We start from the raw sequence: 27,313 nt of genomic DNA, 5'->3' as shown, positions 1-27,313 counted from the left end.
GAAAAGGGGTGGGGAGAGGAGAAAATGGACTGGGCTCCAGAGAGAGAGGAGGGGGAGGAACAAGAGGCCATGGAGCAAGAGGAGCCAGAGAATGTCTCAGAAGAACCGATGGAACTCTTGGCTCTGAGGCAGCCCGAGCAGGAGGTATAGTGGGAATGCCCGGGTCAAGCGGGAGGAGGTCAGGAGAGTAAGGCTGACCAAGAGGGTGGGACCCGAGGCTTTGAGCCCGCACAAAGCCTGGCTGTAATTGGGACTGGGTTTTGAACAGCCTGGCTATATTGAACTGAATGGAGAAAAGCCTGGCTATATTGAACTGAATGGAGAAAAGCCTGGCTGTATTTTGGACTGTGTTTACCACAGCCTGGCTATATTGAACTGAGTTGAGAAAAGCCTGGCTGTAATTGGGACTGTGGTTTGAACAGCCTGGCTATATTGAACTGAGCTGAGAAAAGCCTGGCTGTAATTGGGACTGTGTTTTGAACAGCCTGGCTATATTGAACTGTGCTGAGAGAAGCCTGGCTGTACTTGGAATGTGGTTAAAACAGCCTGACTTAATTGAACTAGGCTGAGAGAGGCCTGGCTGTACTTGGACTGTGTTTAAAACAGCCTGACTTAATTGAACTGTGCTGAGAGAAGCCTGGCTGTACTTGGACTGTGGTTAAAACAGCCTGACTTAATTGAACTGTGCTGAGAGAAGCCTGGCTGTACTTGGACTGTGGTTAAAACAGCCTGGGAGCTGTTGAAGAAAGGGGGGTCGGGTTGCAAATCCCAAAAACAGGCCCGAGAAAAAAGAAGAACACATAAAGGAGGAAAACAGAGAGCTCCGGGCTGGTGGTGAGGAGGCTGCTCGGACTGAGCCAGTAAAAGCCTTGTTTACAAGTGGTGGCAGTGGTGGGATCTTTCTGCAGGACCTGTCGCTAGAGGAGGCCGTGACCCGACTGGACGAGAAGCCCCACGAGAGGGCCAACGCTGAGAAAGGCGCAGACCCATCTTGGGTTCCGGTAAGCGGGCCTAACTGGGGGGAGGGGGGGGAAGCTGTTAGAGGGATCAGAGAAAGAGTCCAACGTAAGTGAGGTAATCGCACTTGGAGGTGGTTCTCTGTTGTTTTGTCCCTCCCCCAGGTGGCCGTGCCCGTGTCGTGATGGACCCCAAGGAGATCTTCGGGTGGATGACTCTCCAGTTCCAAAAACAGCAGGAGCTGACGGCCAAGATAGTCGAGGACTCTCTGATGGCGGCCCGGGATCAGCAGCAACCAGTACTAAACATGCTACAGGACTTCTTCCAGAGAGGGGCTACTGCCCCTCGAGATGGGGAACCCGGAGCAAATGGGCAAGGGCCCGGAGGAAGCGGTGCGGTAGGACATGTATCCATGAATGCACTTAATTGGGGAAAGTTGTCCGAGCAGGATAATGTGGACGATTTTTTGACTGCATTTGAGAGGGTGGCTGGGGCTGCTGGGTGGCCACAAGAGCAATGGGCCATGCGATTGGTGCCTTCCTTGTCAGGAGAGGCGTTGGCAGCCTTTAGGGATTTGTCTCCTGAGGAGGCTGTCAACTATGGAAGGTTGAGAGAGGCTATTAAGGACAGATATGGACTCAGTACCCAAGCTTACAGACGTAAGTTTAGAGCCACTAAATGGGAAAAGGGGACCCCCCCTAAAGCGGTAGCCCATAAGCTAATGGATTTAGTGAAAAAATGGTTGGAGCCTGAACACCACAACCTGAACGAGATATTGCAAGAACTGGTAGTGGAGCAATTCCTCCAGGGGCTGCCTGAGGAGACTAGGGCCGAGTTGATAAAGAGGGGATGTAAGACGGTAGAGGGGGTGACCGCGGGGTTGGAGTGTTACCTAGAAGCCCAGCAGTGGGGTGGACCCGATAGGGAGGGAGGAAAGGCTCGGATGGTAGAAAAGGGGGCGTCAAAAGTTTCTCTAGTTAAGCCTGAGGCCCCCGTGGGGAGTAAAAAGACCGAGCTGGACGCCGGCCCGAGTAGAAAGGCTACTCCTTTTGGGGGCAAGGTGTGCTTTAAGTGTGGTAAAGCGGGACATTTCAAAAGGGATTGCCAGGGGCGAGAGGGGTGGATCTCTCAGGTGAACCAAGGGTGCAGGCCTAGGTACCTGACGCAGGTTAAGGTGGAGGGAGTCCCCATCACAGCCATGTTAGACTCGGGGGCTGACCAATCCATGATCTCTAAGCGGCTGTGGCAACAGATACGAAAGAGGGGGACCCCGGGAAGGGAGACCTATGATGGAGGCGTGTCCATACAATGTATACATGGGGCCTGGACACGGTATGCGCTCCACAGGGTCAACTTAAAGGGGCCCACCGGGGAGCTAGAGATGGCCGTGGCAGTGCTGCCCAGATTACCCCAGGATATGATTTTAGGGAGGGATTGGCCACCGTTTATAGAGTGTATGGGGGAGAAACAAGTGTTGGTTACTACCAGAGCTCAGTCACGCCGGGGGGCGGACGGGGAAGAGGAAGGCCTAGGGGGTGTTTTTCCTTTTCAGGGGGAGGTTTTGGGAGAGCCGGGCCGGGAGAAAAAAAGAAAGGCCGTGAAAAAAAAAGAACAGAAGGATAGAAGGGAGGCTTTTCAGCGGGTACAGAGGGAGAGTTACCTGCCGGTGGCTCCGGAAGAATTAAGAAAGCAGTTTCCCCAATTTCATAGGGAGCAGGCCAATGACCCCACTTTAGAGTATGCCTGGGAGAGGGCGCGCCAGGGAGAAGGCCAGGTAGCCCCGGGGTTCCTGATAGAAGGGAACATATTATATCGAAGGGTGCCTAGCTGGGAAAACTCGGGAGGAGGGAGACAGCTGGTGGTACCTCGGGCTTTTCGTCCGTTGGTGGTAAGGCTGGCTCATGATCATCCTCTGGGCGGACATAAGGGCTCCCAGGCTACCCTGACTCAAATATTGGCAAGGGTTTATTGGCCCGGTGTTTATGGGGAAGTGGAGAAATACTGTAAGTCCTGCCCCAACTGTCAAAAGGTATCAGACAGATTCCCTCCTAAAGCCCCGTTACAGCCGCTGCCGAGGGTAGAACAACCGGGGAGGAGAATAGCCATGGATATTGTGGGGCCCGTAACTAAATCACAGAGGGGGTTCCTCTATGTGTTAGTGATTATGGACATGGCCACCAGGTATCCCTGGGCCCTGCCCTTAAGGAACATTTCGGCGATGGGTATTGCAAGGGAACTCATAAAAACTTTTTGTGAGATAGGTTTTCCCCAAGAAGTCCTGACAGATAGGGGGTCCAACTTTATGTCACAGACCTTAAGGCAAGTATGGGAGGCATTTGGGATAAAACATGTACGTACGGCAGCTTACCATCCGCAAACCAATGGGATGGTAGAACGCTTTAACAGGACCTTGAAGGGTATGCTAAAAAAAGCCTTAGGGGAGGATAGGACCGGGTGGGACCAACTTTTACCATTTGTGCTATATGCATACCGGGAGAAGGTGCAAGACTCCCTAGGAGTTTCACCTTATGAGTTAATGTTTGGCAGGAGACCCCGGGGTATGTTGGATATCTTACAGGAACACTGGGTACCTCCGGAAACAGCCGATCAGTCTGTAGTTGAATATTTACAGGATCTGAGGGGCAGATTGGATAGGATGCAGGAATATGCCCAGGACCGGCTAGAACAAAGCCAAGAACAACAAAAGGGCTATTATGATCGAGGGACCAGGGAAAGGGAGTTTGCCTCTGGGGATAGGGTTCTTATCTTAATATCGGAGGATCCACATAGGTTCGCCTCTAGGTGGAAAGGACCTTGGGTGGTGAGGAGGAGACTGGGCCCCCTCACGTATGAGGTGGCGAATGAGAGGGGGCGGGTTCAGACTTTTCACGTTAATCTTATGAAACCTTGGGTAGCTAGGGTAGGGTTCCAAACTCGGGAGGAAGAAAAGGAAGGGGAGGAGTTGGGGCCGCAGATACGAGAGATTTTCAAGCCCTGCGAGCCCGGAGTTAACCCACAATTACCCCAGGGACAGAAAAAGGAGATACGAAGGCTCTTGGAGCGCTTCAAAGATGTTTTGACGGCATGCCCAGGGAATACCCATCTAGTCGAGCATGAGATTGTAACCGAACAAGGTAAGGTTGTACGGCAAAAGCCCTATAGACTCTCCCCAATGAAAAGGAGGGAAGTCATTAAGCAAGTGCAGGAAATGTTGAAGTTTGGGGTAATTGAGGAGTCCCATAGCCCCTGGTCTAGCCCCGTGGTATTAGTTCCCAAACCTGAAGGGGAGTGGAGATTTTGTATTGATTTCCGCCAGCTTAATGCTATCTCTCAAACGGATGCATATCCTATGCCGTATATTGAGGAGCTGGTGGACCGGTTGGGATCTGCACAGTATCTTACGACCCTAGATTTAACAAAAGGGTATTGTCAGATTCCCCTTTCCTCGGGAGCCCAAGCTAAGACAGCTTTTAGTACCCCCATAGGCTTGTACCAATTTAAAAGGCTGCCCTTTGGCCTTAATTCGGCGGCAGCAAGCTGCCAGCGATTGCTTGACCGAGTCCTCAGACCACATCAGACATATGCCGCAGCATATATGGATGATGTGGTAATACACAGTGAGGACTGGAATACCCATTTGAAGCAGGTAGGGGCGGTGCTGCAAGCCTTTAGGGAGGCCGGCCTGACCCTGAACCCGAAGAAATGTTACTTTGCACAGTATAGGGTGAAATATTTAGGGTATAACGTAGGAAGGGGGGAGGTGCGACCCTTACTGAATAAAGTTAAAAGCATACAAGAATTTCCCAGGCCCAACAGGAAAAAACAATTGCGTAGTTTTCTGGGTATGGTGGGGTATTACAGGAGGTTCATCCCTCACTTTTCCGAAATGGCCACTCCATTAACGGACATGTTGAAGGGTAAGAGTCCGGATCATCTGAGGTGGGGGGAGGAGGAGTTGAAGGCCTTAGAGCAGATGCAGAAGGCCTTGTGCCAGGAACCGGTGTTGAAAGCCGTAGATTTCGAAAAACCCTTTATTCTGCAAACCGATGCTTCGGGGAGGGGGCTAGGGGCAGTGCTGTCTCAGGAACATGAAGGGGCAGAACATCCGGTACTGTATCTAAGCCGTAAACTCCTACCTCATGAGGACCATTACTCCACCATAGAGAAGGAATGTTTAGCAATAAGATGGGCGGTACAAGAGTGTACGGTCTATCTCGAAGGGAGGCCTTTTAAGCTAGTAACGGACCATGCTCCATTGAAGTGGCTTAATTTAATGAAAAATAATAACGGAAGGCTAATGCGCTGGTACTTGGCATTGCAACCCTTTCAGTACACAGTGGAGCATCGTCCGGGGAGATGTTTGGGAAATGTGGATGCCCTATCCCGGGTAGGAGAAGATAAGGAGGAAAAGGGAAAAGAATTGGGGAGTGAAATCTTAAGGGGGGGGGTATGTAAGGAGTATGAAGGAAGGAAAAGGGTGGAGAGGAACCCCAGCTTCCTACAGGGGAAAAGAGAGCTGGAGGTTAGGAGGGAAGACCCTAGGGGGGCTCCTGTTTTGCCTAAGAGGGACATACCAATAAGAAACTACAACTCCCAGAAAGCCCCAGGAGAACCCCGGGTAAGGAGAAATAGGGTGCAAAACCAAGAAGCTCCAGAAGAGGGCTGCCCGAAAAGGGGAAAAGCTGAGTCACCACCCTGGTGGAGGAGGTGGCTGAACCGGGGGTGGGGGAAGGAAAAGCAGCCTAGCCCGGTTAATGAGGAAAAGAGAGATCAGCTGGAAAAGGGGTGGGGAGAGGAGAAAATGGACTGGGCTCCAGAGAGAGAGGAGGGGGAGGAACAAGAGGCCATGGAGCAAGAGGAGCCAGAGAATGTCTCAGAAGAACCGATGGAACTCTTGGCTCTGAGGCAGCCCGAGCAGGAGGTATAGTGGGAATGCCCGGGTCAAGCGGGAGGAGGTCAGGAGAGTAAGGCTGACCAAGAGGGTGGGACCCGAGGCTTTGAGCCCGCACAAAGCCTGGCTGTAATTGGGACTGGGTTTTGAACAGCCTGGCTACATTGAACTGAATGGAGAAAAGCCTGGCTATATTGAACTGAATGGAGAAAAGCCTGGCTGTAATTGGGACTGTGTTTATCACAGCCTGGCTATATTGAACTGAGTTGAGAAAAGCCTGGCTGTAATTGGGACTGTGTTTATCACAGCCTGGCTATATTGAACTGAGTTGAGAAAAGCCTGGCTGTAATTGGGACTGTGGTTTGAACAGCCTGGCTATATTGAACTGAGCTGAGAAAAGCCTGGCTGTAATTGGGACTGTGTTTTGAACAGCCTGGCTATATTGAACTGTTCTGAGAGAAGCCTGGCTGTACTTGGAATGTGGTTAAAACAGCCTGACTTAATTGAACTAGGCTGAGAGAGGCCTGGCTGTACTTGGACTGTGTTTAAAACAGCCTGACTTAATTGAACTGTGCTGAGAGAGGCCTGGCTGTACTTGGACTGTGTTTAAAACAGCCTGACTTAATTGAACTGTGCTGAGAGAGGCCTGGCTGTACTTGGACTGTGTTTAAAACAGCCTGACTTAATTGAACTGTGCTGAGAGAAGCCTGGCTGTACTTGGACTGTGTTTAAAACAGCCTGACTTAATTGAACTGTGCTGAGAGAAGCCTGGCTGTACTTGGACTGTGTTTAAAACAGCCTGACTTAATTGAACTGTGCTGAGAGAAGCCTGGCTGTACTTGGACTGTGATTAAAACAGCCTGGGAGCTGTTGAAGAAAGGAGGGTCGGGTTGCAAATCCCAAAAACAGGCCCGAGAAAAAAGAAGAACACATAAAGGAGGAAAACAGAGAGCTCCGGGCTGGTGGTGAGGAGGCTGCTCGGACTGAGCCAGTAAAAGCCTTGTTTACAATATATATATATATATATATATATATATATATCTCGATTTACTTCTACTCATTCTACACCACTCAGGATTTTGTAGACCACAAATCATCCGTCTCTTTTCCAAGCTGAAGAGCCCTAAGCTCTTCAGCCTTTCCTCATATGAGAAAAGTTCCGTCCCCTTTATCATTTTGGTCCCACCCATGCTCCTCTCAGACTCCGCCCATATGTACATTTACCTGTAGTTATGCAAGTGTGAGTCCTGTCCATGCTCCTCCCAGACTGAGCCCATGTCTCCACCTACCTATAGTTATGCAAGATTGAGTCCCACCCATGCTCTTTCCAGATTCCACAGTCCTCCCCTGTCTGGTTGGCCAATCAGGAGCACTCTTTTAGGCGCCAGACAGGGCTCTCTGACCAATCACAGCAGCTCAGCCACATGAAGAAACTGTAGCCAAGTCCAAAACTGCAGCAACTGTGTGAATGTATCTTGTGAGTAATCTAGTCCAACTGCTCTCGGGAGTCTCTGGTCACCATATTCCTGCTGCTGTGGTGAACAGCGTTGGCACAGTATGCAGTTTAGTCAGAGATACCCTGAGTCGGTTCTTGCCCAGCTGAAGAGCTGCTCTAAGTTGGGCTACTTTTTTACTGCCCCCCTACAAGGAGCCAGGGAAAATGGAACAGAACACTAGCATGGGTATTTGTGTAAGGTGTCTGGAGGGTTGCGGTGGGCTGGGGATGGCAATGGGTGTCCCGAGCGAAGTTCTACAAGGATGGTCAGAGTCTGGCTGGATTTTGATGGCAGAAGTGGATGAAGTGGGAAATAGACCACAGACTCCAGAAACATGGAAAACAAACTCAATACTTCAAGAGCCTGTTTTGAACAAGTCCCCTTAAATTCAAAACTATATAAGGAGGAAAGGTCCTACTGAACTTTCTTTGTGAAAAGTTCTGAAATAAGAGGACATTTCTCTGGTAAGTAAACACTATTTTGCTTTGTGCTTATGGAACTTAAAGATCGGGGTTTAAAGGAGGAATTGTAGGTTAGTGATAGGCAGAATAAAAATATAAAAAAGCAAACTTTACCAACTAATCTCCATACTATTTCCCCCCTAGTTTTAAAACTTGAACTTTCTACCACAGCATTAACAGATAGCCTTTAGCAGGCACTGCAGGACCTAAGAGAAAGAAGTGTGTGTTTGTGCATAGATAGCACATGTAAAATGAAAAAAACATTTAACCAAGACACAAAAAAATTATTTAAAAATAAATAAAATAAATAAGACAACATGGCCATGCTTTATCCCCCAAGGGCTACAACAGGGTAAAAACTGTAAATTACAAAATGAAAAAACTAGATGCGATGGACTGGACGGACCCGTTCAGGTCTTTATCTGCCGTCACTATGTTCTAAGTTTCATGAGGCATACTCACAGCTACACCTACTAGTTTGCAACCTATAAACTGGTATATATAAATATAACTCAGTTCAGTTTCATTATGAATTACATTTATAATTGATAGCTATTCAGATACAATGTAACATTTTAATTTGTTCATTTACACTTGTATTTTACCTTGGTGGGGGCATGGTCATAGTGGGTCTTTTATTGTTGTTTTTGTGCTGTCATATTAAAATTGTGCATTTAATTTAGATGTTGTATACATATTTCCCCTGTTTGGTTTGCTGTGCGTTTGCGCTTTGATTGTGAAGGCCTTGAATGGTATTGATCCTACTTAAGGAACTTCTCTCTCCAGTTGCTCTCGACATTCTCAGGTACACATATATCGGTGTTTGCCATTGCTGAAGGGGGTATATTTTGATCTTATCTGTTTTTATGGAGGGGTCCATAATTTCAAAAAAAAGTTACACTTCAAAAATGTAATTACAAGAAAAGATGGTAATAAAGTAGCTAAATCAAAATAAAACGCAGGATTGGGTAACTTTTAAATACACAAATGGCTTCTGGAAGGTGTCTTCATGTATGGGTTGTTTGAAAACAGTCCACCTTCCCTGCAGGTAAAAGTCCATAGTGATGGTTTTTTGTGCTTGTAAAACTGTCAAGACATATTGTTATGCTTTAACTGCACCTCCTGTTTGCTGCTCCAGTCTTTGAACCTGCCACCCTAAGTTTGGATTTTAATAATGTATGACAATGCTCTACTAACTAAAATAAGTTAATGATTGTGTCTCAAAAACAATCCTTTGCATTAGTGAACTATATCTCTGGGAGGTTTAGTGAAGACTTTTCATTAGCCTAGATAGGACAATACAAGATCTGATGGGAAGGGGAGGAAAGGGAAATTGATGCCCCAATACCACCAACATGGGTTCTTCCCCCACATTCAAAATAAAAGGGGTCAATTGGTTTGATCCCCTAGTCATTTTTCACATTCAGCAATATTACATCTGTGTAAATGGTAATACAAATGAAAATTAAACCTCAAAGGGATGTGTATCAGGGTAATGCAGGCACTGTGAAAGCCTCATTAGCTCTGATATCCTTTAGATAAGACTTCATCAATGTTGGAAAGGCATTCCTATTAGCAAGTTAACATTAAAGGGCTATTACTGTTTCAATCCTACTCTACAAATGAATACTGTGATGCATCAGCTCATTTTCGGCCAGTCACTCACTGCAGTTGATACCAGGATTAGTCTCTTGCAGAGACTCTGTCATGTCATTAGCTACTAAGCAAAACAAATTAAGTCTTAATATATATTTTGGGTTAATACATTTTAGTTATTAAAAAAAAAAAGCACAATGCAATTCACAATGTACAGAATTGGCTGTCCTTTAAATGAGGGAGGGGGGACAAAAAAAACTTTAATCCTGTGACCCAAGTTTTCTGCAACTCTCAGTTACAGAAAATGTATTTTTTCTAAATTTACCACTCCATAACCTGATTGTACTGCACAACCTAACATTTGAAAATTGTAAGCCATTATAATTGGATATTAATAATGAAGTGAAGGTAAAATTAGTCCTTACCTCATAATTTTCTTTCAATTAGTCCCAACAGATCAATCCAGAGACTTGTGGATTATGTCCCTCTACCAGCAGGTGGAGATAGAGAAAACTTCAGAGGTTTACTACATATGATCATGTGCAGTCACCTTAACTTCAGTATTGTCGATACCAAAGCAGTGGAAGGAGGAAGAGGAAATCTAACAGTAAGTCCTCAAACAGCATTTTTTTTTTAAGGCAGGAGAGGGAGCCAGAGCAAAAGAAACCTCAGACTCTTTTTAAAAGTCAGCAGTGTGAGAAACACAAACACCGGTCAGGCAGAGGGAGGGGGCGATGGGGGAGGGAGGGACCTGGCACTACCAGGTGTGCACTCAAGTCCCAGGACTGAAACACCTCAGACCTCGACTAGACCCAAGGGACCAGGCCAGGAGCCAATCAATCCAAAGCTGCACGATTATGACAATCCACCTGCTAGATAGAGAGAATACAATACTGAAGTTAAGGTGGCTGCACATAGCCATATATAGTAAACCTCTGAAGTTCTCTATCTCCGCCTGCTGGTAGAGGGACAAAGCCCACAAATCTCTGGATTGATCTGTGGGACTCTATGAACAGGTTGTTTCGCTAATCTTCGTCACAAGATGTAATTTCTAATGTTTTAAGAGAATAACCTACAATTCATAGATTTAGCTAACGATAGGGCTTATTTTCAAAACACTTAGAGGTGTATTTTCAAAGCACTTTGGGAGGCTAAGTTCCATATGTTTCTATGGAACTTTGGGAGGCTAAGTGCTTTGAAAATAAGCCTCTTAGAGGCATATTTTCAAAGCACTTTGGAAGGCTAAGTTCCATAGGTTTCTATGAAACTTTGGGAGGCTAAGTGCTTTGAAAATGAGCCTCTTAGTAACCTATAGAACTTTGTAAGTCTTTGAGGCTTATTTTCAAAGCACTTAGACTTATAAAGTTCCATAGTAACCTATGGAACTTTATAAGTGCTTTGAAAATATGCTCTTAGAACATCCGCACAATATATTTTCTACAAATGAACACTGTCTCCAAGATTCAGATGGAGTCTTTCCTACCTGAAGATCTGAAGAGACGGAACTACCTCGATCTGAATCTTTTGGTACAACTGGACTTGTGTTCCTCTCCTCATCTGATGACATCTGCACAAAGACATGAAACTACTTTAACAAATTATTAAAAATTCAATTAAAGTAAACTTGCTTGCCTACAAAAAAAAAAAAAAGAAAAAAAAAAGAAAATTGATGTCTACCAAGGAAGCAGAGGAAATCTGCCACACAAGCATGAGGCTTCTAATATGGCACTAACACAGACTATCAGAGTTCTAGAAAAGCCATGCCAGGCTGGACGTTTGAAAGTTGCATGATCAGAGCTGGGAAACTGACCAATAAACAGTTTCTGAAGGAGGGAAGGTTCTAGAGGAGAGACAGCTGGGATATGATAAAAGGGATGGGATGGGATTTTGGATTTAGCTCTTGCCTTTGAAGTTGGATCAAAGTGAGTTATATTCAGGTACAGCAGGTATTTTCAAGTCATTTGAGGGCTTACAATCTAAGAGGACATTTTCCTAAGGCTGTGTTAGGTGCTAAACAGGAGGCAGTAAGGGCTCCCACATTATTTTTTTAAATGGCTGCATGCTAATGGTAACATTAGTACACAGTCATAAATAAAGCAAATACAAAAAAAATAAAATAAGAAGCTTTTTCACCGCAGTGCAAGAAATGGGCTTAGGGCTATTCTATATATGGCGCCTGAAAAATCCACACGGAATACATTTCTGCTTAAGTGTATTCTTTAAGCACCTAGAACTATGCACATCCATTTAAACCCAGGGAAACATGGAATAAATACCGGCGCATAGATTTAGGTGCAGGGGGCATATTCTATAACAGTGCGCATAAATTTTAGAATGGCTATTTCCATGCCCATAACCATGCCCCTATTTGTTTCCGCGCATTAGAATGTCCCAAATTGTGGGTCGGAATCCCAAATGGGGAAACAAAAACCCTATTTGGGGTCACGACCTGGGTTTAACCATCATATTCTACACCTCCGGGGGGGAGGGGTCACAAATTTGGCCAGGATCATGGGGGGGGGGGGGGGGTCTTATCAAAAAAAGATTGATAAGTACCAACTTATATTCCTTTCATTTGTCTTTAAGCATCACTGTTCCACGTGGCATAAACAAGTTTCAAAAAATGAATGTCTACTACTAATTTCTACAGCGCTACTAAACGTACGCAGGGCTGTACACTGTACATGAAGAGACAGTCCCTGCTCAATAAAGCTTACAATCTAATTAGGGCATACAAACAGGACAAATAAGAGATAAGGGAATTACTAAGGTGGGAATGATAAAACATGGGTACTGAATAAGTGAGTAAGGGTTAGGAGTTAAATGCAGCATCAAAAAGGTGCTTTCAGCCCAGATTTTGAGGACAGACAGAAATGGAGCTTGACGTACTGGCTCAGGAAGTCTATTCCAGGCATATGGTGCAACAAGATAAAAGGAATGGAGTCTGCAGTTAGCAGTGGAGGAGAAGGGTGCAGATAAGAGAGATTTACTCAGTTAACGGAGTTCCTGGGGAGGAGTGTAGTGAGAGATAAGAGTGGACAAGTACTGAGGAGCTGCAGAGTGAATGCACTCGTAAGGCAATAAAAGGAGTTTGAACTGCATGCGGAAACAGGTAGGGAGCCAATGAAGTGACTTGGAGAGGGCAAATATGAGCATAGCAACACTGGCGGAATATAAGTCTTGCAGCAGAATTTTGAACAGAATGAAGGGGAGAGAGATGGCTTAGTGGGAGACCTGTGAAAAGCAAGTTGCAATAGTCTAAGCGAGAGATGATAAAGAGTGTAGATAAGGGTTCTGGTAGCGTGCTCAGAGAGGAAAGGACAAATTTTGGTGATATTATAGAGAAAGAAACGACAGGTTTTAGCAGTCTGTTGAATACCTGCAGAGAAGGAGAGAGTGGAGTCAAAGATGACCCCAAGGTTACGAGCTGATGAGAGAGGACGAAAGTGTTATCCACAGAGATAGAGAATGGAGGAAGACGAGAGGTTGGTTTAGGGGGAAGATAACAAGCTAAGTCTTGGTGATGTTTAGTTTAAGATGGCGACAACACATCCAGGCAGCCAGCAATGTCAGACAGGCAGGCTCATACTTCGGCCTGAATTCCTATATTATATATATATATATATATATATATATATATATATATATATATATATATATATATATATAATACAAAACAGGTAAAACATATTCATAATGATAAACATCCTGATATCAACCTTACTGTAGAGTTTAGGCTATTTGAAAGATATGTAAGTATAAGCCGGTAAACCTAAATATAAGGCAATGCAGTAATCAAACAGTGGATTCATCATGAACCAGCAGCCTTTGCCTGGCTTTAGAACACAGCCAGTGTAATACTATGGCACAGGTAAGTAGGGGGATCAACGAAAATGAAGAATTTGTGTTAAGTGGGGTCCAGTAGGAAAAATGGAATTATAAAGAAGAATTATTAAATTCTTCTTTTGATGAAAGCTGTAACATTGGAGGGAATGAGATGTGAATATTATCTATCATCTACAACCACTGAACCAGAATGTACTATACAGGACCTTGAAAAACAAGGCATAAGGGAGGAAATGTGTATGTAGTCTAGCCAAAGATAAGGTGGGCTAGTGTTCACCAAATTTGTAATCATGTATGGAATATGCTGTCCTGCTTGATTATCTATATAAATAATTCTCACCTCCAATTCTGAAGCTCACTGTGTGGCAGGGAAACACTGAAGCCCTGTACTGTTGCACCCTCTCACACCACTCATTCTTACTCATACACCTGCCCTCAGCCACACCCCATCTGGACATAATTCGCAACCCCAACGTTCAAATGAAACCACCCAAGCTCCACCCACTTTCGTGAAGGGTTCGTGGATTCATGGTGGTGAAGCCTCTCCACTGCCCATACCTGTCTGTCACACCCTCGCGTCGAACGTCATGACGTTGACGCTACGTCACGACGCCCCGCACCACAGAACACAAGTGCCAATTAAACCAGGAATGCCCCGCAGCCGACAACACACATGCGCCTCCGCAGGAAAGGGATCGTGGATTCCTGCTGCTAAAGCCCATCCAACTCCCCATGTCTGTATGCCCCTCCCACGCGTCACAACGCGATGACGTGAAGGGCGGGGCGGTACACAGAGCGGTGCTGATTCAGGACTTCGAGGGAGATCCTGGAGCCCCCCTCCGAATTTCGGCTGACACGACAGAGTAGCGGCGAGCCCAAAACAAAAATAAAACACCGAGAGGGAACTGTAGCTCCGCCCTCACATCAAAACGCTATGACGTAGAGGGCGGGCCGGTACAGACAGCGGCGCCAAAACAGCACTTCTGGGAGATCCCGGTGCCCCCCTCGGTAAGCACCTGGCTAGCGCCCGTTTCATTTTTTCCCGAAGGGCCCTTTTTCAGTAGTTGATAATAAAAAGCCAGAGCTTAGAAGGGAATTCAACAGTTAGTTGAACAAGGTTGCTAGGCTTTGCAGCTGTGACACTGACTTCCCTAAAGCTTTAGCAAACTTGCAAGCACATTTGGAGGCATATTTTCAAAGCACCTAGACTTACAAAGTTACATAGAGGCATATTTTCAAAGCCCCTTGGTGGTGGTGTGTCTTATTCCCTCGTATAGAACTTGGGCTCTGAGACAAGAGCTAGGATACAAATATTTGGTACTCTGACAATACCAGTTGAAAAGTATTATGCTGTTGATGTCAACTTCAGCTGAGACAGAACCAAGTTGGAATTGCCTTCATCATTTCCCTCCTGATCTTCCTACAAAATCTGCACAGCTCGATATAGTGCAGTCGTCTCTGGATTAGCTGATTTGGCCACACTCACAAATGGGCTAACAACTGCCAATTTGAGAGTTGTTGAAGAGGTGTTTTTTTGCAAATTGTAGTTTTTGCACTGATATTCTTTTTGTTTGCTATACTGCCCAAAAATACACAACCTCTGTGCAAACATTTGCAATCTCACTTGGGTGCCCAAACAAGGAGACATTGGGGAACACATAAAATTCATAGGCAGAATTGATGACAACCTTTTCCTACAATATTATGTGCCAAACAGGCCTTTTACTGTGCCTATAACTCCACCCACTGGACCTTTTCCACATGCAGTTGCACAGAAACTTCAGTCCAATGCACAGAGGTTGGGCTGAAGCAGTGATGGTTGTGGCACCTATAAAAACACAATGCTGTTCTTAAACTGCCTCCCTGATCCACCAATAAACAAGTGGTGTTGAAGTTTCTGCCACTTGAGACTGCATCATTTAAGAGTGCATGATTAAAGGGAGTCACTCCAAACTTGTTAGGGTGCATTTAATCACTTAACCCATAAGATGTAGTATCCCCTGCAATGTACAGTACTGCAGTAACCAATGTTGATGTATTTGTAAACCAGTGTATAGAGACTTCATTTTGCTGTTTTAGGTTAAAGTTTACAGAGAAAATCTTCTTGCATCACATCCTCTACAATTAGAGAGTTTCTCCTGTGCTTCTCTGATGCAGATGAAATGGCCAAAGTCCATCTCAGTTATCTGCCCGACCAGCTCATTACTGGCCTTTGCAAAGTTGGTTTCAATCTTTTCCTTTCTATATTCATTTCATCACTTGTTCACTATTGTGATTGGAAAGACCAAGGAGGTTGGAGAAAGGAGATAGCATGATGTCAGAAGGCTGAAGCCATTCCCCCTCCACCCCCCCCCCCCCCCCCCGCAGCCACCATATTGGTGTACTCAAAACAAAGCAAGGAGGCTATCAGCTGCTGTATCCACGTTGTTGTTGTTCACTGTTATTTTATCGCAGTTATATTTAGAAACATACCAGCTTGTGCAGCATACGGATGTACACTGGGGAACTATCACAACAGAATAACCTTTCATCGGTTAGAATAGTAATTCAGATAGGCTGGTTATAGGGACACCCTAGCAGGCGCTGTATTGGTGCTGAGATTTTTTTCCACTTAGTAATGGGCCAACAATATCACTTTATGAGAATCAGGTACTCAACATTCAAAGTTTTTATTTTTAAGTACAAAGGTTTGTTGTTTTTTTTTTAAACGAATTAAGTTGAAATTTGGGAGCATTTAAAATCTTTTTTTTTTTTTTTTTTTTACTGTGCGTAGATCAACAGAGAAAGATGGTACGGGGGAACTTGCTCCTTTTGTTTTGTGGAATGCAGAGGTATATTATAAAAATGCACTTTATATTTTTTTTACTACTATTTAAAAGAAAGGTCTTGAATAATGAGGAAAGAACTACCTTCATGCAGAAGTTCTATCAACATTTTCCAGTTCTGTTGTATATATTTATTTGTTCTTAAAGTCTGTTTGGATATAAATGGCATTTTTTAAAAATCTTTGTCTCCCGGCTGTGTTAATATATAGATCAGTCCTGGGAATAAATTATGGCTATGGGAAAGCAGCAATAGAAGAGATGGTGCAGAATGACATTTCGCTAATGGTGATGCATAGCCTGATGGCATGTCCTTGCTGTCAGACTACAATAAATCATTTCTTAGCTTCTTGTTTAAAATTATCCAATGAGGAACAAATCTGGTGGAGGGGAAATGAGTCAGCAAAAGTTCAGCAAAGAAAATCTTGCCTTAAAACTATCAGTTGGTTGATATTCAGCGGAAGCTAGTCAAGTCGACATCAAGCTTCCTAATATGATTTAACAACATTACTCAATAATTACCCAAATCTGAACACAATTATAATATAAATTATATGACAGTATTTCCCTCCGATAGTTGTTAGGCTAACCCATTTATACAATAATATCAGTTCACAATCTGGTAACTGTCACAAGAAAAATGCTTGTGCATAATGATCTGCAAGATATTATCCAAGGTAACTGCATGCCCCTGGAAACTGTTCTCATTTTAACCATATCAAGCAATTATATAGCTGAAGTAACACCCTCAGCATCAGTCTGTAACAATTCTATCAGGAGACATAGTCATATTGATCCTGATGAAAGAGTAATACCAAACCATGATTACACTTATATCTCAAGACCTGTCCATGTGCTCAGAAAATCTTTTTTGGATATATTGCTTGATTTGTTGTTTTTACGTTGAAAACATCTCTACAAGCTGCGAGTCCTGCATGAACACTTTGAGTTATGATAGTGCCAATATTGGTAAACAGTTTAACAGAAAAGTAAAGGTGGTCTTATTTTTCCCTCAAGTTGTTATTGAAATTTGTATTGTGTGAACATTCTTTTAGATGGTATGCCTCAAATCCACCTAGTCCACCAGCTTCCCTTTCTTGGTTTTCTTGTTTTGAAATAGTGCAGTCTGTGTTAAGAGGCTTTTCAAACAGAACTATCTTCTCCATTTTGTTAATTAAAGCTGTGGCAGGTGCAAGTGCAATTTTATTATACAAGCCAACAATACACCAGCAAAATACAAAACAGCAAACAGCACACCTATTAGACGCCAAGTTCATGCAAAGTTAATTATTTTCAGTGGAAAATAAATCTGTTGGCTGCCTGCTATATGAATATTCCATTACAGTTTCATTATTGCTACAAGTATTACATATTATGGGTATCTGCTTTAAATTTTGATAATTCATTTATCCAGACCTCACATGCACATTATTGCTTTTTAAATCCAAAGGTGAATCCTAAGGGTGGTCGAACAATTAGGTATAAACTGTGTTTCTGACTTTACTTGTTTTGGACCGTTTTGGGTCCTGCTGATCTGTACATCTGTTGTCTAGAATTTTGGAAGATGGAAATGAAGAAATAAAAATGAAGTTTTGGATGTACTCCTTAGAAGTTGATGTTTACTTTCACAATGTGTGTATGGATGTTTTATGCATATGATAATGTTTGAATAACTGTTTATACTTATAGCTCTGATTTCTGAACATGCGACATCAATAAAAGGACAGACCTTTAAATGCCCAGTTGGGTATATATCATAATCTCAACTTTGTTAAATGTTTCAGATATATCCATCGATTTGCTCCCATGATGTTACTGAATTCTATTATTCTGTTTCACTGTATTTTCAAATGCAAACCACACTGAACCCAAATTGGCAAGGGATAATGTGGTTTATAGATGTCAAATAAATAGACCAATAATTAATAAAATCCTTTACAATTCACCTTTTAAGGCACTGCCTATCCAATTGGAACAGCTTTAGACTTTTTACAGATAGACCACACATAGGCAATTCGTTATTTCTAATAAGCATTTGCTCTTGTTTTAATATGCGTTTGCTATTGTTCTGGGTGGCTCAACGTGGTGGCAAGCTCTGCCTACTAGCTTCAGCCCACATAATGGGCCAGAAAGGCTCATGCCGTCTCCTGTTCTTTCTCCAACCTCCTTGGGAAAGACTGACAGCTTTTCCAGCAAAACGTGATTCAACGTCATTGCAGACTGGGCCATCTCCAAGGAAACAATCTAAATTTTTCCCACTCACTGCTTCCTGAATAAAGGTTTCCGCTTTGGACAAATCAAAGTTACTTCTTTACACCATCCAGTAACATCTCAAAGTTCTCACGACACACACAACAAACTGCCTGATTTTTTATCGCTGATGGGAACGATATGCTGTGGATGTAAGCTGGTAAACTTGGATTTTGCAATTTTAGATGTAAGATTTTCTGCCTTAAAATGTTTGAATGCTTCCATAACTGTCAAGATCAACATCTTTTTTTTCTGCATTCTCTTTCTTGCTGTCTCTTTTAGGCACAACAAAGTCTTTCCACCCAGGTAGCTGATGTGAAATAATATCACTCCCACAGTATTCAAGAACTGATTTCTCCAAGGCAGAGGGAATAGGAATTTCTTTTTTAATCATTGCTTTTATTCCAAACCTTATAGCCACCTTCTTTATACAACTACAGTTTTCTTCCATTCCCAGGACTGATCTATATATCTATCTTTCAAACGCAACCTTTGCTTTGTTCAGTGCCTTGTCAAGTGGCTGGGGTGACTTATATGTTTTTGATGGTGCTGGCACAAATAGACCCACAATCACTTGAGCTATTTTATTCATTCTTGACTTCTTCATCCTCAGTTTACTTTATTACATTGTAAGTACTGCATCACTTATACAGTTAGGTTGTGTCAGCTGCACTATTACCAAGCCAGGTTAATATATATATAAAATCACTAAGTAGCTCTTTTACAAAGGCGTGCTGAAAAATGGCCTGCGGTAGTATAGACGCATGTTTTGGCCAAGCGCAAAATTATTTTTCAGCGCACCTGTAAAAAAATGCCTTTTTAAAAAAACATTTTTGCTGAAAATGGACATGAAAAAATTAAAATTGCCGCATGTCCATTTTGGGTCAGAGACCTTACCACCAGCCATTGACCTAGTGGTAAAGTCTCATGCTGTAACCAGGTGGTAATGACCTGCTCGTGTCAAATGCCACTCGGCACATATCCAATACGCGCACCCAAAAATAAAAATCATTTTTTCAGATGTATGTATCGGATGCATGCCAAAAATGAAATTACCACAAGAGCCACCCGGTAGCTAGGCGGTAACTCCATTTTGGTGTGTGTTGGCCATGCATAGACACTTTCGCGGCTTAATAAAAGGGCCCCTAAGTGATACAGTAAGAGAATCAAGAGTTATAATTTTTTTTCTTTTCTTTTGTGAGTTATGTGAAAAGTTTGGCTGAGGTGTAAGTAACACCAACATGTACAATCCAGTAATGTTTGAGAATGACAAGCATGTGGCGCTTCAAAAATTAATCATTTCACCAACTCTCTAGTTATAAATATGTAAGTACTTTTTGTTGTGATAGCTTTGAGGCTCATTTTCAAAGCACTTAGCCTCCCAAAGTTCCATAGAAACCTATGGAACTTAGCCTCCCAAAGTGCTTTGAAAATATGCCTCTTTGTGTTTCTGGACAAAAAAAAAAAATGTAAGCATCCACTTATAGCTAATTTGACAAATAAAACTCTTCTCTCCCTACACTCCTGCCTGGGAACTCCGTTCACTGGTTAACTCTCTCTTATCTGTACCATTCTCCTCCACTGCCAACTCCAGACTCCGTTCCTTTTATCGTGCTGCACCATATGCCTAGAATAGACTTCCTGAGCCAGTACATTAAGCTCTGTCTGTATTCAAATCTAGCCTAAAAGCCCACCTTTTTGAGGCTGCTAGTAACTCCTAACTCCTATTCACTTGTTAAATACTAACATAGTAGATGACCGCAGATAAAGACCTGTATGGTCCATCCAATCTGCCCAACAAGATAAACTCATTACATAAAGGTATGATGTCATACTTCGTTTGTATACCTGATCTCGATTTGTCCATGCCATTTTCAGGACACAGACCGTAGTAGTCTGCCCATCACTGGCCTTGATCTCCAACTTCTGAAGCCGAATCTGTCCAGCCACAATCAGGACACAGAGCGTAGAAGTCTGCCCAGCACTGGCTTTGCTTCTCAATTACCGGTGTTGTCGACTAATCTCCGCTAAGCTTCTTTGGATCCATTCCTTTTAAAACAGGATTCCTTTGTGTTTATCCCATGCATTTTTGAATTCCATTATCATTTTCATCTCCATGTCTATTCATCTCCAGTACCCATGTCTGTTTTCTCAATCCCACCATAAGTAATTCCCTGATCCCTTATTTGTCCTGTTTGCCTTGATCACACTGTAAGCTCTGTTGAGCAGGGGCTGCCTCTTACATGTTTAGTGTACAGCGTTGCATATGTTTAGAAGCACTATAGAAACAATTAGTAGTAGTAGTAAATTATGGGATCCTTCTACTAAGCTGTAGTAAGCACTATTGCAATGTAATGTAAGCTTAAAATGCTTTACCACAGGGTGCGCTTAGGTGTCCCACGGTAATTTTGGCATCTGTGTGCGCTTCCCATGAGCTATAAATACATTTTATCCACTCCTACCCTAGCTGAGATAATATTTAATCATCTCTCTGGCCTCATGTGCAACTTTCTTCAAATCAGTCACCTTACTTTCTAACGTTTCCTACTTTCTTACCCATCTATATGTTACAACTTTGCATTATCTTTCACTGTCAATTATAATGTTCTATTACGTATTGTGTTGACATTGCAAGTAGTATACCATTTAGACTGAATAGGGGATAAACTACCAACCTACCGGAGTGCCAATACTATTTACTACAAAAACTCCAGTACTACTTCTGTTTTATCAAAGACACCTTTTATTACTTCTGCGTGATTTCACACAAAAGCAAAAACCAATATGTTATAAAATATATCTTCACCTCATTCACACACCATTCTCCCATCTAACCTAACACTTTAAATTCAATGTCAGGCAAAGTTTGTTGTGTTTAGCCCATTCTTGAATTGATGTTAGACAGGTATAATCTGTTTATTCAAGGCTGCAGGTAAGTCAGGTTCAGTGGGTATGAGTAGCTGCACATCATCCGCATAGGCCTAATTAGACCTAAACATCTGCTTGCAAAATGGTGGGCCCAAAATTTATGCAACAGAATTAAACTGGAGTACATCATATACATACGGATTTCAAGGAATTAAGGAAAAGGTGGTGTTCTGAAATCAAAACATTTCCCAATAGCTGCTAAAATATGAGCATATATGTAGCTACATAAATTGCATTTCTGTTTTTGTACTTGCCTTTAAAGTTTAAACAGAAAAAAAAGGGGGGTAAGAATCTGCTGCTGTATTAAGCCTCCCATTATTTAAAACATATGGAATCAAATTATGAAAACATGCACAAAACATAGCCCTAAAGGAAAATCAGTATAATCTAATAATTTTAATTGAACATGGTAATGTGTAAAAAATATGTCACATTCTATATTTTAAATAATTGCATATCACCCTCTTATTTATAAACATAAAATTCCCCATTACAATGGATATTACTAAAAGATCATGAGAGAACTCTCCAGAGTTACTGAGGGGAACATTCTGAAGTTGTGGGTGGTAAAGAATCCAAGGGGGTGGTTTCCTGGGTAAGTTGTAGAGAAATGTTTCTGGTTGTTGAATGACAGAGTGGGAGGAGTTAATAAATGTTAGTGTAGGGGAGGGGTTTGCAAGAGGTCTTTGGTTGCCGGGACCCTTGATAATGGATAGGTTCAAGAAACTAAGGCTGATAAAGAGGAATGTTTCTGCCAATAAAGCATTAACTGAAGTGGAGGCATGCCCCAAGAGAGAAATAGGGAATTCCCAACCTGGGAGCAGGAACAGGAAAGAGCCTGTTCAGAGCCAAAGTGTGGACAGACAGGGATGTCTGATTCAAAAGGAATATTCGAGTGCTGCAGATATAATCTCGCTGTTTCACCCAGAAGGGGTGGGTATGGACAGGAGGAGCTGTAAATATGAACATACTGAAGGATTATAAATTGCATTTAAGAAGATATACCATATCCCTAAATATTGCTCTGGATTTATAGTTTGCATCTGTTACGAAGTTGGATCACAAATTGACCGTTTGTTTCAAAGAGGATTTGAACTGCCTATCGCAGAATATTCAGTAAAGTTTGGTTATTTTACATAACTCTCTGGACTGAAGTCTTCATTGAGAGAGACTGAAACTTATTTATTCCCAGAGTGGCTAAGGAAAGAAAACAGAGTTGACAGACTAAAGCCCCAGCTCAAAACCCTACAGCCTTCTGGATTTTTATCTGGCCTGGCCTGTATCCAGCTCAGTATGTGCGACTAGAAAAAGCTGCAGTGCTTTTAGGGACTTGAGATCCCCTCCTTTCTTTGCATAGTAACATAGTAGATGACGGCAGAGAAAGACCTGCACGAGCCATCCAGTCTTTATGGCCTTGCTCTCAGGTACCCCTTACCCGCAAAGAGCTAGCTGGTTCCTGGACTGTGGTGAGGAAAAGGTTACAAACATATTTACACAAAATAGAAAATAAAGCACGTTAGACATGAAATTAAACCGTAGTTTAATAAATATGACACCAGTAATAAAATGTAAACTGATCATTCTAAGTTGAAAAGTTAAATTCCTTGAAGAGAAAGGAACCTCCAGAAGGCCTTTACAATCTGCAATCCACTATGGCAGATTTGCATAAATGCCAAAGATTCCAAGTCACATGAATTCGGCATGCGACACTCTCACATACCGAGCACCCCTTATAACACGTATTTGGGGATTGGTCTCCTCACACACATGATCTGCCATCTCTCCCTCTATCTTCTACTCTCCTCCTTGTCCATGATACGGCACCTCTCCCTCAAATCCTCCCCCCATCAAACTCATACCTGAGGTTGCCCACTCATAATCCGGTGCCCCGTCTCCTATGATACAGAGTGTTGCCAGGTAATTGTGGGAAAACAAGCACATTTTCCCTAAAAAATAAGCCCAATTTTTTTACATACTGTGAAGTTTATTCATATGTTAAAACACTCACCCAGCTACTTCCCTTTCAACTAATGGGCATTAGAGGAACTTGAACCGGTGCCGAACCACTTCTGCACACTGGCTCTGCACTGTTAGCACCTGGTGTCCCAACTCACAGGAAAAAAGCGAGGTTGGCAACACTGGTTTAAGTGACTTGCCCAACATCATAAGGTGAGTGACAGTGGGCTTTGAACCCTGACTTCCAAATGTTGCTGTAACCATCAGTCTACTCTTCCAGTCAGTAAAAGGAGAGTCAAGGAATAAGAGGCCTAGGCAGTGTTACTGGAAGGCTGGATCTTGACTGGTGCTGCAGGTTTCAGGGGACCTGACCCCCTCAGGTAGGTGGAATGAGCGTGCATGTGTGTCTCTTTACTTTATTCCAGGCACCACCAGAAGGCTCAGCCCTAGTCCACACCCCCCCCCCCCCCAGCTGCCATGGCAACTAAGGAAGCCTGGCAGGTTGCAGCGGCTAACAGTCAGCTCTGTTGGAACAGGAAAGCAACGAATGTCTTTGTCTACTTTAGTGCCCGCAGACTGACTGGGAAAGAAACAAAAGGCAGTCAAAGAAGTGGCGTTAGACAAAGTTAGTGAAGAAAGTCGGGCTGGGTTTACAATAGAGGCAAATAAGCAGAAAAATCGATGAAGAAAAACAGAAAACCTGTTTGGCAGCAGGCGTAGCTATTGCATGGGCATCCACCACCCCACCCCACTTCCCGCCGCATACCTTTGCTGGTGGGGACCCCAACCCCCGCCAGCCGAAGTCCTCTTCTTGCCGTACGGTGCAGTGCTGCTTGTCTGCCTTGCTGAATGATCATCTGATCTGACGATCAAGTTTCTGTGCGTGCGTCTGACGTATACGTGCAGGACGTCAGACGCACGCACAGAAACAGATTCAGATCATTCGGCATGAGGGCCTGACAGTGAGAAGGCGCGCGCGAGGCAGATAGGGGAGGGGGGAGGGGAAGAAGGGAAGGGGGCGTGTCCGTTGTTGCGCTGGAACTGGTCTGGAAGGAAGAGAAGTGTGTGTGTTCGGCGGCGCCGGCGCCCCCTTGGCTCGTCGTGGCTGTTTGTTTTGTTGCCTCTGGTCCGTTCCTCGGCGGGAGGTTGAGGTGGCTTGTGAGGGACCAGTGCGGTACAGCCCATACTCTAGCTGAATGGTATATATTTTTTTTAATTTTATTTATTAGGATTTATTTACTGCCTTTTTTGAAGGAATTCACACAAGGCGCTGTACATCAAGAATAAATCAAACATAAACAGTAGACAATTATAGCAGAAAAATTATTCAAGTAAGAATACAAAAAAAGTAATGCGTGGAAGAGCATTTTTGGTATGGCATATGCCTGACTTTGGCTCAAAACGTATAGAATCCAAATAGCAAGGAGAGCCATTTTTTAAAAAAGCAAAACGTCTTTTTCTTTTTTGGGGGGGGAATTTCACCGGACTTTGTCTAGGGAATTTCATTCCCAGAGACAATGCTCTAGGCCTGTTTTTCTATTGAAATTCATTTCAAGATGATTTTTTTTGTCTGAGGTGGCTTTCTCCTCCCATTTTTCTTTATATATTTCTAAGACTAGGAAGGGTAATTGATATTTATGTCGGATTTTCTATATCTATTATTGTTATTTTCATGGTTTTTCTACTTCCGTCATTTTATTATGTGTTAATATTGTAAATGATACTTAAAATAAATAATAAAAAAAGCGTTTTATGACTTATTTAAATAAACTGGAAGGGCTGAAGATAGGACCCGAAGTGGTGAACTGGTTGAGGGACAGAAGCCAGAGGGTGGTGGTGAATGGAATTCGCTCGGAGGAGGGAAAGGTGAGTAGTGGTGTGCCTCAGGGATCGGTGCTGGGACCGATTCTGTTCAATATATTTGTGAGTGACATTGCCGAAGGGTTAGAAGGTAAAGTTTGCCTATTTGCGGATGATACTAAGATCTGCTACAGAGTGGACACCCGGGAGGGAGTGGAAAACATGAAAAAGGATCTGAGGAAGCTAGACGAATGGTCTAAGGTTTGTCAATTAAAATTCAATGCGAAGAAATTCAAAGTGATGCACTTAGGGAATAGAAACCCTCGGGAGATGTATGTGTTAGGCGGGGAGAATCTGATAGGTACGGACGGGGAGAGGGATCTTGGGCAGTGTTGCCAGGTGGAAAAATTTTTTCCCACCCAAACGAACCCAAATCCAGCCCAAAACCCGCCCAAAGTCAAACCCCGCCCCTGACACCCCACCCCCGCGTCATCACCCCGCCGTCACTAACCCCGCCCAGAACGTCACTAACCCCGCCCAAAACGTCACTAACCCCGCCCAAAACGTCACTAACCCCGCCCCCGCGGCCGAAAAAACCGCTTAAAAAACCGCCCAAAAGACCCAAAACAAGCCCAAAAAACCGCAACCCACCGCGGGCAAAAATTTCCCGTGGCGGGTCGCGGAAAACCGCCCACCTGGCAACACTGATCTTGGGGTGATAGTATCTGAGGATCTGAAGGCGACGAAACAGTGTGACAAGGCGGTGGCCGTAGCTAGAAGGTTGTTAGGCTGTATAGAGAGAGGTGTGACCAGCAGAAGAAAGGAGGTGTTGATGCCCCTTTATAAGTCGTTGGTGAGGCCCCACCTAGAGTATTGTGTTCAGTTTTGGAGGCCGTACCTTGCGAAGGATGTAAAAAGAATTGAAGCGGTGCAAAGAAAAGCTACGAGAATGGTAAGGGATTTGCGTTACAAGACGTATGAGGAGAGACTTGATGACCTGAACATGTATACTCTGGAAGAAAGGAGAAACAGGGGTGATATGATACAGACGTTCAAATATTTGAAAAGTATTAATCCACAAACGAACCTTTTCCGGAGGTGCGAAGGCGGTAGAACGAGAGGACATAAAAAGAGATTTGGGGGGCTCAGCACCCAAGGTAAGGGAGCTATGCACCTGGGAGCTATTTGTGTATTTTTTAAACATTTTTAGAAGTGCCCCCTAGGGTGCCCGGTTGCTGTTCTGTGTCGAAAGCAGCAGATAGGTCAAGAAGGATAAGGATAGAATAGAGACCTCTGGATTTAGCCAGTAGCAGGTCATTAGAGACTTTGGTAAGTGCAGTTTCAGTAGAGTGAAGAGAGCGGTAAGTAATATTTTAATCACATTTGGGGGGGGGGGGAGTGTGTGCCCTGATTCGCTCAAGTGGTCATTTAGGGCACCTTTTCTGTGCCTTATTCATTCTGAAAACAGATCTAGACCAAAACGCTGAAGTGTCAGCCCTAGACATTTTCGTTTTGTTCTATTATAGCTGGTGTCACGTACCTGGAACATCAAGTATGGAGTCAAGCCTTCTCCCCTCAACTGAACTTAATACTTCCCTTCTGATTTCTACTTTGGGCTGCCTACACTTTGCATGCGCCTACAATTTGGACGTGCCTACTCTGATGTCAGACGCCTTCAAGACTCTGATTCCAGTCCGGGTTCCAGTCCCGGTTTGACTTCTGATTCCAGTTCGGGGTCCAGTCCCAGTCCAACTCCTGTTCAGAGTTCCAGTTCCAGTCAAGACTCTGATTCCAGTCCCGGTTCAGCTCCTGAAGCCTGTCCAGGTTCCAGTCCCGGTTCAGCTCCTGATGCCAGTCCGGGTCCCAGTCCTGGCCCAGCTCCTGTTCAGAGTCCCAGTCAAGACTGATGCCAGTCCGGGTCCCAGTCCCGGTCCAGCTCCTGATTCCAGTTCGAGTTTCTGTCAAGATACTGATTACAGTCTGAGTTCCAGTTACAGTCAAGCTCCTGATTTCAGTCCGGGTCTCAGTCCCGGTTCAGCTCCTGATGCCAGTCCGGGTCCCAGTCCAGCTCCTGTTCAGAGTTCCAGTTCCAGACAAGACTCTGATTCTAGTCCGGATTCCAGTCCCAGTTCAGCTTCTGATGCCTATCCAGGTTCCAGTCCCGGTTCAGCTCCTGATGCTAGTCCCGGTCCAGCTCCTGATTCCAGTTTGAGTTCCTGTCAAGATGCTGATTACAGTCTGAGTTCCAGTTACAGTCAAGCTCCTGATTCCAGTCCGGGTCCCAGTCCCGGTTCGGCTCCTGATTCCAGC

At 43.9% G+C, this 27,313-nt stretch overlaps 1 protein-coding gene across 1 annotated transcript in view; it reads right to left on the bottom strand.

Annotated features, from left to right (window-relative positions):
- The window catches only part of POC5 (POC5 centriolar protein), a 160,121-nt gene extending 139,917 nt beyond the window's left edge, over positions 1 to 20,204 (bottom strand). The window contains exons 1-2 of the mRNA XM_030191944.1: positions 20,168 to 20,204; positions 10,885 to 10,968 (exon numbers count right to left, since the gene is read on the bottom strand). Of these exons, the coding sequence (XP_030047804.1) occupies positions 10,885 to 10,968; positions 20,168 to 20,191 (108 nt within the window). The 5' untranslated portion in view covers positions 20,192 to 20,204. The remainder of the gene's footprint in view (positions 1 to 10,884; positions 10,969 to 20,167) is intronic.
- Between the last annotated feature and the right edge of the window lie 7,109 nt (positions 20,205 to 27,313).

This window comes from Microcaecilia unicolor, chromosome 2, assembly GCF_901765095.1.
Source record: "Microcaecilia unicolor chromosome 2, aMicUni1.1, whole genome shotgun sequence".
NCBI classification, from domain to species: Eukaryota; Metazoa; Chordata; class Amphibia; order Gymnophiona; family Siphonopidae; genus Microcaecilia; species Microcaecilia unicolor.
This window is presented reverse-complemented; position numbering and strand designations above follow the sequence as displayed.